At 40.5% G+C, this 18,197-nt stretch overlaps 1 protein-coding gene across 2 annotated transcripts in view; it reads left to right on the top strand.

Moving 5' to 3' along the window:
• TMEM132C (transmembrane protein 132C) overlaps window positions 1–18,197 on the top strand; it is a 123,178-nt gene that overhangs the window by 70,980 nt on the left and 34,001 nt on the right. Inside the window, exons 1-2 of one of the 2 annotated variants that reach the window (XM_026037719.1) lie at window positions 4,391–4,419; window positions 5,889–6,072. In XM_026037719.1, coding sequence (XP_025893504.1) covers window positions 5,920–6,072 — 153 coding nt within the window. In that variant the 5' untranslated portion in view covers window positions 4,391–4,419; window positions 5,889–5,919. Of the gene's footprint in view, window positions 1–4,390; window positions 4,420–5,888; window positions 6,073–18,197 lie in introns of those variants that run through there. The other variant, XM_026037718.1, reaches the window with a different exon arrangement.

Raw genomic sequence — 18,197 nt, 5'->3', positions numbered from 1 at the left:
CATGTTTAATCTACTCTTATGTTGCTGCTTTGAGCAGGTTGAAGCAGCTCTATAATCCAGTCCTGATTGGAACAGTTCCAGCTTCCCTTTTCTGACATTTTCAAATTGAAGTTGTTGTGGTTTTGGGGTTTTTTCTGAAAGTGCTGGGTTTGGAGTGAATGTCTGTGGCAATCTCTGCTCAGGGTCTCCTTTTCAGTGATGTCACTTGGAAGATTTTCAGTACTTAAGCATTTGTTATCTCCAAAAGAGGAAAATACTGCTTACTTACAGTGGCTCTGGAGAAATTCCAGCACTGAATGAATGCTAAGTAGTAAATGCCCTTCACAGAGGAAGGAAGAGATGATGAATCACTGAGAAAGCTTATTTTTTGGAGAAATCAGCCAATGTAATTTATTATCTGAACTTATACAAAGACATTAGCAGACTAATATCTTGCGCAAACTGCACGGAAAACAAAATAAAAGTGGGAGAAGATGGTAGCTCACCACTGGGGTGGGCATGTAGCCTTTTCATAAYGGTACCAGTGTGAGGCTGAGCGTCACACACATTTTTCCTTTGGAAAAAACTAAAATCAATCTCGTCTGCCTGGCTGGGTGTGATGTAGTATCAGAGAAGACTAATGAGCYTCATATCCTGAGCACAGCATTGATTACTGATTAGTGACTTTAAGAGTGAATGGAGTGGGAGGTTCCGATGATCCCAGGCAGATCTACCTCCGTTAGGGAATTTCTCCTCCAGCTTTATGTCTGTCCAGACGAGCACCTTTCCCCCTGTACCCTGCTCTAATAAAGAACCTGACGTTTGCTATTTGCTGTAGGACAGCAATCAGCATCACTAACTGAGCTTAGCATCAGTGAGCAAGGCTTGCAAAGGGAAATTCAAGTAGCTAGCACRTACATTTAAATATTGTTTGGGATGAGGTGAAAAAAACAATTGTTCTYGTTATTCAAATGGGAAACAGAGACATAGACCCCATCCCAGGCTCTAACTGTCCTTTGCCACCCTGAAGGTGCATGTTTAGCCTTCTAAGAAATTCCCTGGCATGTGGGAGCTCTCAGCATATTTCAGGGATCAGGCCATACGACTGGTCTGCTCCCGCTTTCCAGCATGGAACAGAATTGAACACAGCTGAGATCATAGCACTCAGGACCTCGGTTTTAAAGGTAGTGTATTCAGGTGYCCAAAGGGGCAGATATATGCCAGGATTTTATTTTATTTGTTATTAMTGTTCCATGATGCCTAATTCCTATTGATTTTATTCTAGCAGTAAGGATCAGTGCGTCGCCTGAGGTCATGCAGGGATGCTGTGGAAGAGCTAGGAAGTGAAATGAGATTTCCTGTCTCCCTCCAATACTTTAATCAAAAGGCTGTGTTTTATATCACATTTTATGACAAGAAAGCTAAGAAACCTTATTAACTAATCCAGCTCTTTGTTCTGAACTGTATGAGGATATCAAGTACAGGATAATATTGTCTGTTTAAGGATATTCACATATATTATGTTGCTCAAGAATTTGCTGGGTTAAACTTTGGATATTTTCCTTTAAAGACCTTCRTCATATTTTTAGTATGGTTATTATCCATGAAAATGTCCTCCCTATATATTAATTGACAAAATAGCTCATCCTTTTCTTTGTCCTCTGCTGGATTTTATGGTTTAAAGATGAAAGCTAGCCTAATATTCCAAAACAAGAAATTTAAACTGCATTTTGTCTCTAGTAGTCGGCATTCTTCCTTAATTACCACGTGCTTTCCACAGTTTTGCATGGGGATTACCTTTCTGAGAGCCTTTATTAATTACCTGCAGGAAGACACTGATATTTAGCCTTTGTACTGCATTTGCTGATCAAGCCTTTCAAGGGAGGGGAAATGAATGGCTCAAGGGAACAGTAATGGGTATTAGAGAATTTAGCTCACAGGTGACTGATGGAAAGACATCTAGGCTGCTAATTACCAACCTTTTGTAGGTAATTTGGAAACAGCAGAAATAGAAGAGGAGAATCTTGTACCACATCATGGCCTGGTAGGAGAGGGAAAGGGGAGTTGGTGTGCAGTTTTTATGTCGTTTAGCAGGTGCTGATGTTGCATTAAGATGTCATTGTCAAACTTGATAGCATTGAAGGGAGAAAAGGGTTGCTAAATTTCTAGCAGGTCAAAGTATTTCTSGTTCTGTAGGGACTTTCAGTAAAAATCTGTTGGACTAAAGGCTGGCTTTAAATGTTTTTAATCTAGTTTTTTTTAAAATTTATCTTCTGAGAGCCACTGTAATAAATCAAAATTATTGATTTAGCTTGTAGCAGTTCTAAGATTCAGTCATTTAAGAGTCGAAACTCCTGTATTACTCAGAGTAATAACGCAGCGCTTGGAAATCTCTCATTGGAGCCTCCCAGTCCACACTTGTAGACAGGCATTCCGCAAAGATTTCTGTTCATTTATGGATCTTACACCCCTATGATACCGTGTTTTAAAATAACTGTGTAAAAGGCTCTGTGCATATCAAAGGGGCTTCCTCCCCTGTGCGAGCGCGCAGTCCAATCCAGCACCGGACAATTAACATATTTATAAATCAGGATAAAGCTGCAGAGTGAAGCGGCTCAGGGGAGCTCTCAATTCAATCAAATTAGGCTCGTGCATTCACCACAGAGCCGTCCCTCAGAAGCCCTGCCTTCCCGCAGCCTCATTTGTAAGCACTGTGCGCTGTGTACTTTAGAAAAGTTTTATAATTACTTGCTGTTCCGGCTGTTGAGCAGTTCTAAATGTTAGATATTAAGGAATCGCTGTTTCAGTCAGTGAACAAGCTCTGAACATTAAATGTGCTTCATGAGAAGTTTTTTTCTCAGCCATTACACATCTCGGAAGGCGTATTTTTTTTCAAGTGGCTGCTTTGCCAGCTGTTGATCATCTCTGTTTCTTCCCTATGAAGAGAGAAGGAGGGGACGGGTGGGAGTGGGGCACTGCGTGGAGCTTTTAGTGCTCCCAGAGCRAGGGGGGGCATTTACTCACCGAGAGAGGTGTTGAAATAATTATGCAGGTCATTCTTAAAGTGGCAATAAAAACTTTGTCTCGTTCCATGCTGATTTGGGGTGCTGTAGGTATTGTGTTTTGCAGAAGAAGCATTTTAGCAAAATTTTAAGAAATTTTAGCTTTTTTTTTTTTTTTTTGGAACTGTTTTTTATAGCCCTCCACCACCAGAGCCTGATACCTTGGGAAGAAGGAGCCCATCTGTTTTATAGACAAGGGAGCTATTTGGCTGAAATAGTGTAAGGGTTCAATAAGGGCTGGAAATCCAAATAAAGTAGGTGGTTTGAAACAGTGTCATAAGGGGCAGCAGCAGTGGTTCCTTCCCCAGAAGAGCTCAGCAGTTATGATGAAGAGTATTCCTCAGCTGGGACGAAGCTGAAATTTAAGATTGACACACAGAAGATCACTTAGGACCCAAATCAAGTATTTTAGTTGCCATTTCCAGTGATATCAGACTCCAGAGAGGGGGAACATATAAGTGAGCTCCTTGCCCAGGTGCTACCAGTGAGCTAGCGCATGTCAGAGCCTCTGTGCCCTTCCTTGTGTGCAGAGCCGAGGTGGCTGAGTTTCTGGCGGAACAGAAGGGACATTAGGGAGTGCGTGGCCTTCACACCCCACCACAGCAGATGGTGCATAAATAGAGCATGGACAGCAAGTCCCTTGCTTGGGTCCTAGAGGATCTCAAGGTGGCAGATGTCACTGTCACAGGTGCAAGAGTGATTCCTATAATGCGGCACTGGGGAGGAAGGAAGACAATTTTCATCTCGCTGGTTTATGGTGGAATTAAATGTTTCTTGAGATTTAGACTATTTCTTGTGGTTCTAGTGCACAGAGAGCCACGGAGGCAATAGCCACCCAGGGCAGCCATTACATAGGGCAGCCTTGGGGAGCAGGAGCTGCCTGGAAAGGAGTTATTTCCATCTCSCACTTGCCACCTGCAGCTCTCTGGTCGTACCCCTGGTGTTGCTACGCTTTGGGTATTGAGAAGCTGCACATTTCACACCTCCCCAGAGGCCGTTTGGAGAAGTGCTCTGATTTCCCAACCAAGGGAAGCTTTCGTGATGTATATTATCTCTTACAGCAGCTTTTATGCGTGCAAAAATTTATTCTCTGTTTAGCATAAGTGAAAGCACTGARATAGTCAATCACATGCAAAAACTTCTCCTCTGTCAGTTACTAAGCCTCAGACCTAGAAACAGAGAAAATAATGGCCTTTCAGGTGTCATTAATCTAAGACATAATGGTGTCTTTAACAGCTAAATGAACACTGTAGCTCAGGTGATTCARGTATCTTTGCATATAATCATGCTTTCAAATAAATTACAAAGTTGAATCCAGTAGGTAGTCATTTGGGGATGTCCCAGAAGGATGTGATCTACAGTTGCTTGGTATTTACAGGTAAAAGATTTATTTAGTAGGAACTCTTCAAATGGGAATAGGCTGATCCTGAGTTTTGAATTGCTAAGTCTTGTTTATCTATCACATTACTACACAAAATCACTCTTTAAATGCATGGAAGAAGCTGAACCACCATCACAAAAGTGTTAGCAAGTCTCTTTTTTGACACTGTAGGGAAACAGCGAGGAAATAAATCTAAAGCATTTGGAAGTATTAAGACTCTTCAGAGTAAGCCATCCAAATGGAAAGCTATGATCAAAATAATAATTATCAGAGGAATGCATTTACTTTTAAAGTAATCTTGCAAAGTAAAGCACAAAATTTGTCTTAAGTAATAAAAATAGTGGTTTCTGTTCAGGAGGCAAAAAGAAAGTATAGCAATTGAGAATAAAAGCGCTTGGTACATAATCAATTCTTAATGGATTTTCTCAGAAATGGACCTTTGTGTATTGTATATTTAACAAAAAGGATAATTGAGGCTGTTTGCTGAATGCATCCAAAGCCGGATGAGGCTAGAACTGGGTTGCTGATGCTAAGCAGGTGCATGTCCTTCTCTTCGTTTTAAAACTATTACAGAGTATGGTGGTTTGAAGTGATGCACTGTGAAGTAACAAGACTTTCTATGCTGAGGAAGGACATTTGGAAAACACCAGAGGAGTTAATGCATACTTTCTGATTCAAATAATTTGTCATATATGTTTTATTCTTAAGAAAACCAGCAGATAGTCCAGTAAATTCTTTTCACACATCTTTTGTTTCTGATAAAGTGAAAGAAATTTAAGGTGAAGGAGGAGAATTTTTGCCTGTCTTTTCCTATCTATTACTCAAATTTTCTTAGCGCTCTTGACTTCACAGTATTTTTTGCCTTTGTTCTTTCTATTTGGTTTTAGTTGCATGGACTCTTAATTTCCAGAGGGTACTTCTAAATCTTGACTAATCTTGTCATTTTGCCACTTCAGCATGCAGATTTTTATAAGGCTTCTGTGCTGCATATACGAACTTCAGYTACACTGAGTTTCATTGCTATGGATTCCTACAGCTCTGAGGCTGTATGTGTACAACGAATATTACTGTCTGTTTTGCTGCACTAATTCCRGTTTCTTCTGTCTTTATGAGCTGCACCAGACATAACTTTGGCCTGTCAGGGTCGTGTTCATCATGTTGCAAGATTAAAGCCCACTTGCAAAATCGTGAAAAATAATAGAGTAATTAAGCAAATATACTTTGCTTTCATCAGACATTTTATCCCAAATTTTAGCCCTTCACATGGTGTTCATAGTTAAAACAGCTGACCCATTTTGAATAATTCCAGACTGTGTGCTCCGAAAAAAAAAGTTGTAGACTGGAAATTGCCTTGTTTTCTATCTGCATGTAAATAGCTGCATTTTTAGTAGCTAATATGATTCACTTCATTTGCCTTCATCAGTGAAAGTAATAGCTCTTCCCTTGCCCTCTTTTCCTCTTTGCAGAAGTAACAGTTTATTCAATGAGGTCGTGCAGATGAACTTTGAAATAGCCAGTTTCAGCAGCCTTTCTGGAACGCAGCCCATCACCTGGCAGGTGGAATACCCTCGGAAGGGGACGACGGACATAACCTTGTCTGAAATCTTCATCTGCCAGAAGGATCTTGTTGGAATCGTTCCACTGGCAATGGTAAGAAACTGTGTCATCGTGTTGCTCCATCCTATCTTTGGGTGGCCTGAGAAAACGCCCAGCAGCAGCTTTGCTCTGCCCTGTCGTACTTTGAGAGCTCACTAGGTCTGCTTCCTACAATCATGCTCGCATTTAATGGTCTGTACATGTCACACAATTGCAATTCTTATTAACTGACTGTAGAAGRAAAGAGTGCTGCCACTTTAAAAATCTCTCTCTTTCAGACTTTGAATCTTGAATTTGTCACACACAGTTCCCCCCAGGCTACCAGCTGGGARCACACAGCCGAGTAGACTTACCTTCCCATTTCTAATTTTTCCATTACATTAATGGTAAAGGGCTTGAACTTGCAAGATGCAGAGCAGCTCTAGGGAGCCTTGAGCCCCTTCTGCTCAAGTGCTTAGTTCATAGCAGGCTGGGGCGGATAGTAATTTGCTGGCTAATGGCATAAGAACCTGTAGTTTCAAGAAGAAACAAAAAAAGTCTTTCAAAGAAGGAAAAGAAGCCATAGGTTTCTACAGGAAACATTGTTTTGTTCAGGAAAAGATTCTGTTTAGGAAGATTGTGCTTAGGAGAAGTTCTCGTTGGCTGTCATGTAATTTCTAATGATCTTTCTGCTCTTTCATTAAAAGTGATCTACAGCCATACATATATTCACAGTGAAAGCAGCCTCAGTAGTATATTTAAGAAATGCAGGTGTTGATTCAAACTGAAGAACTCTAAATAGACTTCTATGATACATGAGAGCATCTTGGGTAAGAAGTAGAAGTATCAYGGAAGTATTTTAGGTTATCTTACTTGTATGCATGTCTACTGCCATGGGGAAGGATGCCTTGAGTTAAAATCTACTGACATTCTTTTCTTTGAACTGTGGTTTGCAATAGATAACTAGATTAGTATTATTTCCTGAAAATCCTAGTCTTCAGTGTGTTCTTCCACTTTGATGAGTGAATCTGCTGCTTATATCAAATGAGGTCATTCCCAGCAATTTCCTGGTCCAAAGTATGTTTAAGTCAGCAGAATGCCCATGCTGCATTCCAGGTCTGATTGGAAAATATTGTCCTCATTACTTGTGGAGCTGAACAGGGAAACACGTATTTGAGCTTCTGTCCTATAAAGATATACAGACACTTAATGAGGTGTCTTATGGCCAGATTTTATTTTGAGTTATATGTGAGTAGCTTCCAGTACCAAATGATACATGTCTGTCCACTGGCAGACTTAACATCCCCTCCCTGTTCATTTTAGACATCATTCATCAGCTTCTTTATTCCATACCTGAGGGGAGCAGAGTTTTTTCAGTATCTTGTAACAGTGTCTAATTCCTCTGCACCTGCACACAGGATTCAAGCTTACTGCACAAACTTGTGTCATCTATTCTAGMTGAAAATTTGTCCTCTTATAATGTCACGTCTAAGGTCTAGCTTAATGAAATCAGAGGGGAACAAATCATACAGGGTGAGATTTATTTCCAACAGATGTGCTATTAGGCAGTATGATTTTCAAAGGGTTCAAAGAATCATTAAACCTTGCTCTTTGCAAAGCTTTCTTGTGATAACACTTGGCTGGAGCCAAAATACACTGTGTTAATAGAATCCAGTTGGATGGGATACCAGAGCAAAATTGGCTTTACTAGCAAGATATTAATAGATAAAGGGAATTTTCACAGGTTTCTGTTACCTAACACCACAGATCCAGCCGGGGTGCCTTCTTCTTTTAGGCATTAATCTCTTCCTGAGCTGGCAATTTTCCTGTTCAGAAACAARAGGCCCACTGGAAAGAAAAAGGGAGATACTGAGTCTATAGAGCAGTCAGACTGCCCACTTCATCTCAGCTACCCTCTGTAAAGCACAGCCTGTTATTCTGTGCAGAAATTACATCTTGGATCTCAGGGTTTTTCAGCAAGTGTGTCTCTTAAAGCCCCTTGCCAGTGAAGTAGATGAGTGTGGTTTAAGCATGAAGTGTTCCTATATAACAAAAGGCTTACATCCAAAATATAAGCCGTCCTTCAGAGTTTTTAAAGGTAGCCAGAAAAGGGAAAGAAGGAGCTGCCAGTGGTGTTGCATTTGGATTTCCCAAAATGTGACCAAATTTCTGCTGTTAGTTTGATGGGGATTCTAGTCAGTCCTTTGGGGTTGAAAGCAGCAAGTCTTTCCTTCATTTGAGTATAACATCACAGTTTCTTCCCAATTGTGAAGAAAAGCATCTCTTGTATGAGCAATTCCCAGTGCTAAAACTTAAAAAGCAGGAAAGATCGTGTGCCCTTTATTGCCCTCTGCCTGAGTACCCTAGGAAAAGAAGTGGTAAAATGCAAAAGTGGGCCTCCAAAGGATTAGTGCAGTCATTCAGTGCAATATTTAGAATGGAAAAGATTAAAGAATTGACATTGTCAGTGAGAACTGAASCCAGAATTTAAAGAGTTGTATCGGCCTTCGATCAGTGGAGCAAATGGTAAGATACAGCTGTGGAAAAGTCACTGGAAATTTATCATACACTCCATAGAAAGCATTTAGGAGGCTCCAGATCCTGTGCGTCTGCCTGCAAAGCTAAATACTGTGGACAGGGCAGAAACAGCAATGTTATGATGCTGCTGCAATGAGCACTGCAACAATTTACAGTGAGCAAGAGAAACCTCAAAACTACTTGGCCGGGAATAAGTGTAGTAACTTTTTGACCCATATGCCTTTTAAAAAAGTAGCAAAAATTAGATATAAATCCAAGGTAGGTGAATGTTTCTTAATGCAATTGGAATTTAATCAGGCTAATTAATTTTGAAGGACATTTTACCTCTAAAGATATTTACAGAGAAAAATGAGATATAAAGTTAGAAAGATGTAATTCCAGCTGGCTCTGGTGCTTTTTGATTCTCACATACCAAGAATGTTAGTTAAGTAAGTACTGTGGGAGGTGATGCTTCAAAGAACAGATCTCCACCRGGCATTTGCAGTAGCCTTCTCACTACCAGCATCCTGAATATGGCACTTGATCCAACTATCCATTCTGTATGTCTTTCATGCTGCCTACATGAGGTTCTGTGTGTGTCACTGACAGCAGAATATTAGATTTATATATTATATTTCCATCACTGAGTAGCAATAATTAACTGAGGCAGGACTTGTAAAGGGGTAATGTGATTTGGTAGAGCAAAGGATACAGAGAGAGAGAGAGAGATGCTATTTCAGGCACACAATCCCTCCTTYAGATCCCCGCCTCGCTTATTTACTTAGACCCCAACAGCTGTGAAATACTACAGCTAGAGAAAATTGAGGCTTGTAAAATTCATGAAGAGAGCTAAATAAGAAAACAAAGAGATTTCTTAAGGTAGGACACAAAATACATCCCGCAGTTTACGTACAGGAAAGATATGCTGCAAAGATTTAACCATCTAGCAGAGAAACTCTACTGCCTGAACTGTGTCCTGTTCAAGAGCTTCTTATTTCATGTTACCCGTTCCAGGATCAATTAGAAGAGTGCTTTTGTAGAAGCTTAATTAATTATCTGCTAAGCTGCTTTTGAAAACCTCTTCAATTAATCACAAGTAACCTCAGGACTTGCCAGTTAAGGTGGACAGGTTTGCATAGCTTACTTGCCACATTTTCCTTAAAATTTGGTCCTGTCATGAGCAAATGTGGGCAACTAGGGATTTTGCCACTTGACTAGATAAAAAACAAAACCAAACTTGTTCACTTTGTAGCACGCACACACACAAGAATCTCATTTAATTAAGAAGTCTGTTTGTTTGTGTCTTAGAGCACGTGCTGGGAAATTCAGAAAGAGACTTCTTTTATGATTTGTATTATTAATACTTGTTTTTAATATCATTAAATTTTGCTTTGGTAGAAGGTACCAGGAAGCAGGTAAGAGGCTTATGTTCATTGATGGCAGTAAGTCAACATCCATATTAAAACTCTTTCCCAGAAAGTGGCTTGGTCTATCAGTGGTTTAATATGTATGTAAGACCATCTGGATCCCCCTATGTGGACCTAGAGAAGTCCAGGACCTGGAGAAGCAGTCCAACAAGACAAACTCCCTGTGTTAGTCCACCTCTAACTGTGACTTGCATGAAATCCAGGTAACTTACCCCACGCATATTTCCTCTTCAAAATGGCACAGACACCAAATTTATGATGGCTCTTTGAGGACTCACTCRTTAGGCTCTGTGAGATGTTGATAACCGCATAAAAGCAAATTGAAGTTGGAGGCATCCTCAGCCATGAGAGCTGCTGCTKCTGTTCAGACTAATGTGCCCAGAAGCATCTGCACCAGTGGCTCTAATAAAAGGTGTAGCAGGTGCTCTCTGTGCACACTCTGCCTTGCTGCTGATGCAGACTGCATCTCTGCCCTGCTTAATAGCATCCTGTGAACTGTTGGTTAATAGTTCACAGAACAGAAAAGTAATTTTTATTCTCAGTAGCCAGGTAGAGTAAGCTGAAAACCCAGACCTAACGCGCAGCTGAGATTCGCTCCAACTTATTGCTGCTCAGTTCTTTTACGTACACCATGTGTACTTTTTGCTCTGGTTTAAGTTTCATTAAGAAGTTCTTGGTTTGCACACACCTTTCTTTGCGTTCAGAACTGCATACATTCAGAATTGTTTTGTAAAAGTGGAGACCAGATTAACTACAGTACTCTGTATTCTGGGTGGAAGGCTGGTCTGACTCTCCTGATCTTGACTGGTGGAGTGTCAGTAATGCAGATCACTTGTGTCCCTGCAATTTCCATTATGTCCAGTTACAATCGTTTAAATGAGAGCAGCATGTCTTCCTTTAGATTTACTCCAGGTAGTTTCACTAAGGTTTGTGTCATTGCTCTGTGTTTATACCAGATGAGCTTAAGTGCCCACATACCCGCTTATAAATTGACCGTATTGTATAGTGTATTGAGCAGTGTTTCAGTTCAAGACGCTGTTCAATAGCAACTCATACTGGTTAATCTTATCTGTTAAAAGTAGGCTCTTTTGTTGTCCGCCCATCAGGAAACAAAAGCAAAGAAAAGCATGTGCTGTTGTCCATTGATCCCAAATTGGTCAGAAGATGCAGACTACAAAAAGAATTCAAAATTGCTCAATTTGACAGGGCCATTTTAAGTCCCAGTCATCGTTTTTACAACCCCTGCGCTTTTGCCACTATATTCTGTTTTCCTTCTCATTACTACAATCACATTTAGTCCTAYCTTTTGCAGGAAATGAGACCGGATCAATAAGACTATCTATCTCAGCTGGCTGAAATTAATTTTTCCGTTGGATCGACTTGTATGTCATTTTCTGTGCAGCACAACTGTATATATAATTTCCTCTACCAGCACCCCTCATTTCTGACCGTGCTATTGAATGGAATATGTTAGGATTTTTCAAGTGCCAGAGAGAGATGCGGTCAGCAAGATTCCCCCTTTTTTTAAGGATTCAGTAAAGGATCTTAGCCATATAGAGCACTTCYGGTATTCTTTGCCAATTTTTATGGCATACTTTAGAGATACCAATGTGAGATTTAATATGTATTCTTCTCCGTCTTCTATAATGGATGTTAGTGAATGAGCATGGGAAAATATCAGCAGGACTTGTGCAAATCTCGGGGTTATAATAAGAAAAACCCAACAGCTCTGGCAGACCCTAGGCTGTGCAGACCAACGCACATATGCTGGATGCCAATGAATTCCCAGATCAAAACCCTTAGGGTGTGGTGGTGGCCCTGGCATTTCTTGCAGTCCGTATGGGACCATAGGACCTAACAGTTTAAGTGGGCACTGACAGCCAACCCGCCAAGACTTCCATTCCCCACCCCAGATAAGTCAGGGCTAATATTTAAAGCAGCGAAACCACAGTGTGAACGTTGCAAGCCTCGCTGCTGGCAAGCGAGGGGATTTCAGCAAAAAGACAGAAGGAAAAAGTCAMCCTGGCATTAATTTTCATCAGCTCCTAGTCATCTGATTTGTCCTCCACATTTTTTTTTCCTCTGGAAGCACCAGAGCTGATTGTCTTTCCGCAAGATTTGGTAGCTCGCAGAACAATAATAAAGGTTGTAATGATGTAATTTATTACTACAGTTTGCTTTTGGAAATCCTCAATTAGTGAAAATGGACAACAGTGTAGTTTTATGAATTGCAGGAGTCGAATATTGAACAGTGAGTGTCCCTGGCCGTGCTGTCCTTCGCTCTCCGAGGCCCGTAGGARCAGAGCAGCACATGAGAGTTTTGATTAAACTAAATAAGCATAAAAATAATAGCTTAAGAGAAAAAGGTTATAGAAAAGCATTAGTCTGTAAATGCAGTACTAAATAACAAACCAGCGTGTTAGTGCACCCTGTAAATATTGTTCTTACATTATCAGATCCCCCGAAACCTCTTCTGACAGCCTGAACCTTCGGATTCTCTGTGAGGTTTCCCTCCTGGTCTGTCATCCCTGCGAGCAGAACYTCTGTCTTTCATTTATTTTCATCTTTTACTGTGATCATTTTTACCTATGCATAAAACTTGTTGCATAGTTTGCAGAARCAAGATTTTGCCAGAATGCAGATGGGTAACGAGAGTGGGCACAAAATCACCCTGTGTGATTGAAGGTGAAGTCTCTTCTTCCTGTGAAACAGTGCACAGGGGAGTGAAATCCAGACAGTTTCCTCTAACCTCCTAGCGATCCTGAATTCCCGTGCSAGAGTGCTAGAAGACGGCACAGGTTGTGTCAGCAGCAGAAACCAAAGGAATCTGTCCGTGACTCCCAGGTTCTTTGGGATCATTTGGTGCAAGGYCCTGCACATAGCCTGCCGATAGTGCAGCCTGCCAGTAGTGAGAAGCTTGGTATAGGCTTGAAGCTTAGATTGATCCAGCCCAAACCACTGTATTTTAGAGTCTGGATCCGGGACAAAACGTGCATTGCAGACTGGCAAAGCAGTGGCTGTGGGTTCAGGTGCCAGCTGGCACCAAGCACTTTACAGCATGTGTTTTGAGATGCCTGGAGGCTTCAGGAGTGAGTTAGGTGTGGTAATAAATAAATTACCAGAGACTCGGTAATTCTTCCTCATTGCTCTTGCCTTGTGCAAATGATGGGCAAGGCATGGAGCAAGAGGAGRTGCTGGTATCCAAGAACAGCAGATAATCTGATGGCCAGGGAGCCACATGTCTACAGTTAGTTTCTGCCCTTGGATCTTGTGCAACACTCAGCAGTTTGCCCATCTTTAAACTGGGCACAGTAGTTAGTATTTTCTGTGTTGCAGCAAGCAGGTATTTGATTCACAGGTGCATTTTGTAGTATTAGGTCTTTAAAAATGACAACTCCTTACTTAAAAGCAAAGTGCAGTGTTCCCTGCTCAATCCGGCTTCTCTCGTTTCCGTCTTGAAGAGTAAAAATGTAAGGAAGGAAAGTTTATAGAGTAAGATAGCGTCTTTTCTAGTCCAGCTAAGAGAATCAGGAAAAACAGATGGCTTTCACACTCACAATCCCCTTTTTGAGACTCTTTCAGTGTTTTAAGTTGCTGTGAGATGCCCAGATAAAGATAGTAATGGTCACTGTGCTTGCTTACAGTTATGCTAGCAAATAAAATACTGCCCCAAGTAAATGGATTTGATCCCTTTGTCCTTCATTTCAATGGCTCATAAAAGAGGCACAGCAGGATGTTTCAAGGATGCTTCTCCAGCAGGAACTGGGAACCCCTTGCCAGGGTCATCTTGCAAAGCGGCCTCTGAAGTTTAAAGTCATCTTTGCTTGAGTAAGGAGTAAAGAATTGAATCTTTGATTATACCTATGCTTTCTAAATTTACTTTGTGTCCTTATATATATATGCCATTTTTTAATTCCTATATACAATAAGACTCCCCAATCTGTTAGACATGTGCCTAGTCAATAATTCAATTTTCCTGTGTGTCACTCTCTCTCATCTTTTTAACTGTACTATGTCTCTGATGTCTGTACAGTATCTGCTTGTATTAATGCAAGTAATCTTGTTTCTGCCCTCTGTGTGCTTTGCTTTTGTGGACTTGCTATGAAGTTAGTGAAATCAATAAGCTATTTGAAAAGGAAAAAGATTCAAGGAGCAAAGGTAGGAAATAATAATAAGATTGATTTTTTTTTTCCCTGCATTTTTATTAGTACTTTTTCATAGCGTTTCCCTAAGAAAGTCTATTGTGCATCTTTGCTATAGCTTGTGCTTATCAAAAATTAAAGCTGCACAGCCAAAGTAGGAAGGGGCAAGTAGAAATTTTCTCTTGCTGATTTCAAAATAGATTATATTAAATCAAAAGATTTTAGCAGAAGCTGCCTGATTCACTTCCACTGGGTTTTAAACAGGGTTGGGAAATCCACAAACTTGAGCCGAGTGTTCATACACACAAAAATTGAAGAGCTTAAGAAGCTTGCAGAAGATGAATACTCCCTATTAGAGGACAAACGTAACTCATTAATAATCCATGACATATTAATCTACACAAATAAAACAAGTTCACAACTCCGCAGAGGCCATAAAACTCATATGTGTATCACGCAATACTCCAGTTACTTAAAAAAAGAAATTGTCATTGGGACTTAATCCTTCGAGTCCATAAAGCATTTGCAGTCGCTTCACCTCTGCTGTAAAGTGCATCCAGTGCCACTGTGCCACCAGGACCTTGCCAAGATGTGACTTCACCTCCTGTGTCCAAACTGAACAGTTTATTCATTGTCAACATGGCTTGTGTTAGTGCTGCCTAAAATGCGGCTTATTTCACTGGGATCTGGGGGCTCCGACTGAAATCCCGGGAGTTGGTTACAGTGTGTACCACTTTTCACTTATTTTAAAATAATGTTTACTTCTGCTCTTGACAGGGGAAGTCCTATAGCCCCTGTGTAGGTAGGAAGCTGAAGCACAAAGAAGTCAGGTTGGAAAGTTGCCCACCTGTTTCAAGGGGAAGGAAGGAGGCAGTCATCCAGGTGCCTAAATATAGGTGTCTAATACCATTATAGATGCCCTAAAGTCTGAGCCATCCATCCTGGACTGGCAGGTATCACATAGGACCTGCAGGAGACTTGTGCCCTTCTGGAAGAGCATCTGGAGGCCAAGCATGATATCTCAGAGCATCTAATTGGCACTCTGTTCTTAGGCACTTAAATCTTTCCCCAAAGCTGCAGATTGGGAATCAGAGCTGTTGTGAAGCACCTGCCTGAAAAGGCCATATTTGTTGTCTGAAAATATATGGATTTCTTTAGTGTACAGTTTTATTCCATCAAAATATGCTTCCTGTRCAGCTTTTCTTGCTGCTGTTGAGAAATGCAGTGCTCTGAAGTGAAACAGATGGAAAGCGCGTGTACATCAGGTCCTCAGTTGAAGGCCACTTGAAGGTATTCTTGCCACCCATCATTCAGAAGCCACATTAAGATTTCAGTCTCTGCTGTCCCACATGACTTTGTGCTACTGCTGTGCCCTACAGCTCTACCAGCTCCATCCTTGTGTGGTGGTCCCACATCAACTGCCGTGAGCAGGTCGAGATACGCTCAGAACAAAAATACTGTAATCCAGATCATCACTGATTGATAGAAAAGCCCTGATATCTTTCATACCTTATTAGCATAAGAGCCAATGACATCGATCAGTCTTGTCTGAAGAATAAGTCGTCAGTCCTCAAGGCTGCCATCAGAAGGGCTTGGTAGAAGTGCAGGATCTGTCCACAGAATGGCACATTAGGGCAGCTTCTTCAGGTCTTGCCTCATACCACTGGGCGGAAGGAAGCTTGGCTTTATTGAAGCCACCAGCCAAATCTCTTTGTTGGTTTCARTGAGGTCAAGACTTGAATCATGATGTTTGCAAAATATTTGTGGTATGAAATATATGAGATAGAAATGTGTTATATATAAGATGAAAAGTACTGCCTCCATCTGTGTATAATCAAGTATGTGCTTTCTGTTAATGGGAATGCCTCATAATCTATTTTGCGTTACAGCTGTGTGCATATATGTGTGTGGATATAGATTACTCACATATATATTTACAGTACATAATTGTCTGTGCATTCATGCATGTGCAGCTAATATGCCTGTATATTTTCAATCTGCATCTATCTATTGATTACGGCTATTATAGCAATATTATTATAGATGGATATCCAACTATATAACAGTGCCACAGATTTAATTGGTGTGAATGTGGGAAGAGTGTCAAATTGCTAATGAAAATTGCCTTTTTACTATGAGCTGTTTTCCCATGGTGGTCATAGAGAATGGAAATATCACCAGAGCTGTGTTGGTTCTGGTTCATGGCAGAGCAAACTCGGTTTGAAATGCAGGGCCTTTTCCAGATGACCCGCTCTGACTCCTAAAAACGAAGAACAAAGGGCAATCGCATCTTGAGCCTAGAAAATGCCCTTAAATTGACAAATTTCACTTATTAGCCTTCTTGCAACAGGAAGAGAATTGTAAGTCATGTAACGATTTCAGCAAGAAGACATTATAKAGCCCCATTCCTGGCTGCCTAAACGTCCATGAAGCATTCCATTATAAGATCATCAGGTGGCTATTGCCTTTCTCTCCTATTGAGGCTGTCCCACTATTCCTGTTTCCATCTGTGATACCCTTAATAGGGCTATTCAGCAATGCGGGAAAACACGAGAGGTGTTCATCACAGCTGAAGGCTTTCCCAGGCAATTGTTCCTTAGATGTCTGAGTAAATGAAAAGCTATTTTTGTGGTTAAAAAAGACAGAACATGTTGCAGACTCTGAGGCCTTTTCAAAGCTTTTGGGGTCGCTAACAAATATTTATCATTTCCTGAGAATGTTGTAAATAGCTACAGTTTCCAAACTAATATTCTTGGTATTTTTGTTTCTGCTCCATTTTCTAGCATGTGGTGACCTTTCTAAGAGGGTCTATCAAAAAAATATAATGAGTATGTATTTTATGTATATTATGCACAKGTAGTTTATGCTCTGGGTAAATGCAAATTTGAGTTTCTAGAGAACTTAAGAGGATACATCAGATCTAGGTGTATTTATAAGTATCCTTAAATACTCTTATATCAGCAAGTAACTATGCTATGAAACAAGAGCTGAATTTCTCACATGTGTAGGTCTCAAAACGGGGAGTCTTATAACCTGTTAATTTATGGTTTTCATATGTTTACATTTTTTTATATTCAAAATAACCAACAGTAATTCTGGAGTCAGAATATCTCAGATCATCACATTTCTGTGCAAAAATAGACATTTTTTCTCTCTAGAAAATGTGATTTCCTTTGCAAGTGCTCTAATTTGTAAACCCGTTCAACAAAATATCAAGTGAGGGGTTTATTTGATAAAGAAGAGGAGCAGGTAGATGGCTGTGTTACACATTTGCATCTTTAAAAACTAGGAATTTTGATTAAAACTAGGAATTTTGATTCCTTGTCCTTTCTATACTTGTCTAAGTATAGAAAAAACAAAAATATTGGCTTCTGTTTTCCATCTTCTCCAGTCGTCTGATGTCCTTTTTTTCTAAATTTTAAGTGTTTCCAGAGTTTCTCTTGTTTGAAGTCGTTTTCAGTTGCAGACTCTTCCTCCACACATCAGGAAATATCATCTTTCTTTGTAAATATCCAGTGGTCGTTGGATCCTGACATGGCCATTCGACTCAGCAGGAAATTGAGACAGTTTTAGTATAATACTTGTCTTTTCAGGAAGCTCTACCTAATTGAATTCAGTGCCGTAGCTTCTGCAAAGCAGCGGGCCCCAGCCAGAGGCTCAGTCTCTGTTGATACACATTGATCGTGATAGACACTTAAAAAAGACAAACTATGCACATTTACAGCTTTTAAGATAGTCAAGGAAGACACAATCAAGCATGCAAATGTACAGCGGATTCTATTTCATGTCCCTATTAATTTGCATTTCCCGTCACCTAAGGGGTTAGATTATCTAATGAGATCATCTTGTCAGATTAATTTAGAGTGGAAGGGAAGGTCTGAAGTTATTTCCTGTGGACCTCATTCATTAAAAAAAATATTTAACGCAAGTGCAGTGTAATGTCATGTGAGCTGAGCATGTCTGCCTAATTCAGGGACTGCAGTTGCTTTTATGGCAGAGGTGCAAGGGGTTTTGGAGACAGTGATTACTTGTCGTGAGTCTGGGAGAGCCTGACATCTCTTTCCTTGGGGAAGGGATGATGGAGGTTCCTGGTGGAGGGAACACCTCGCTGCAG

This window comes from Nothoprocta perdicaria, unplaced genomic scaffold (genome assembly GCF_003342845.1).
Source record: "Nothoprocta perdicaria isolate Ctin4 unplaced genomic scaffold, notPer1 scaffold_2, whole genome shotgun sequence".
Lineage (NCBI taxonomy): Eukaryota > Metazoa > Chordata > Aves > Tinamiformes > Tinamidae > Nothoprocta > Nothoprocta perdicaria.
Note: the sequence above shows the minus strand (reverse complement) of the source record. Positions and strands in the feature narration are given on the sequence as shown.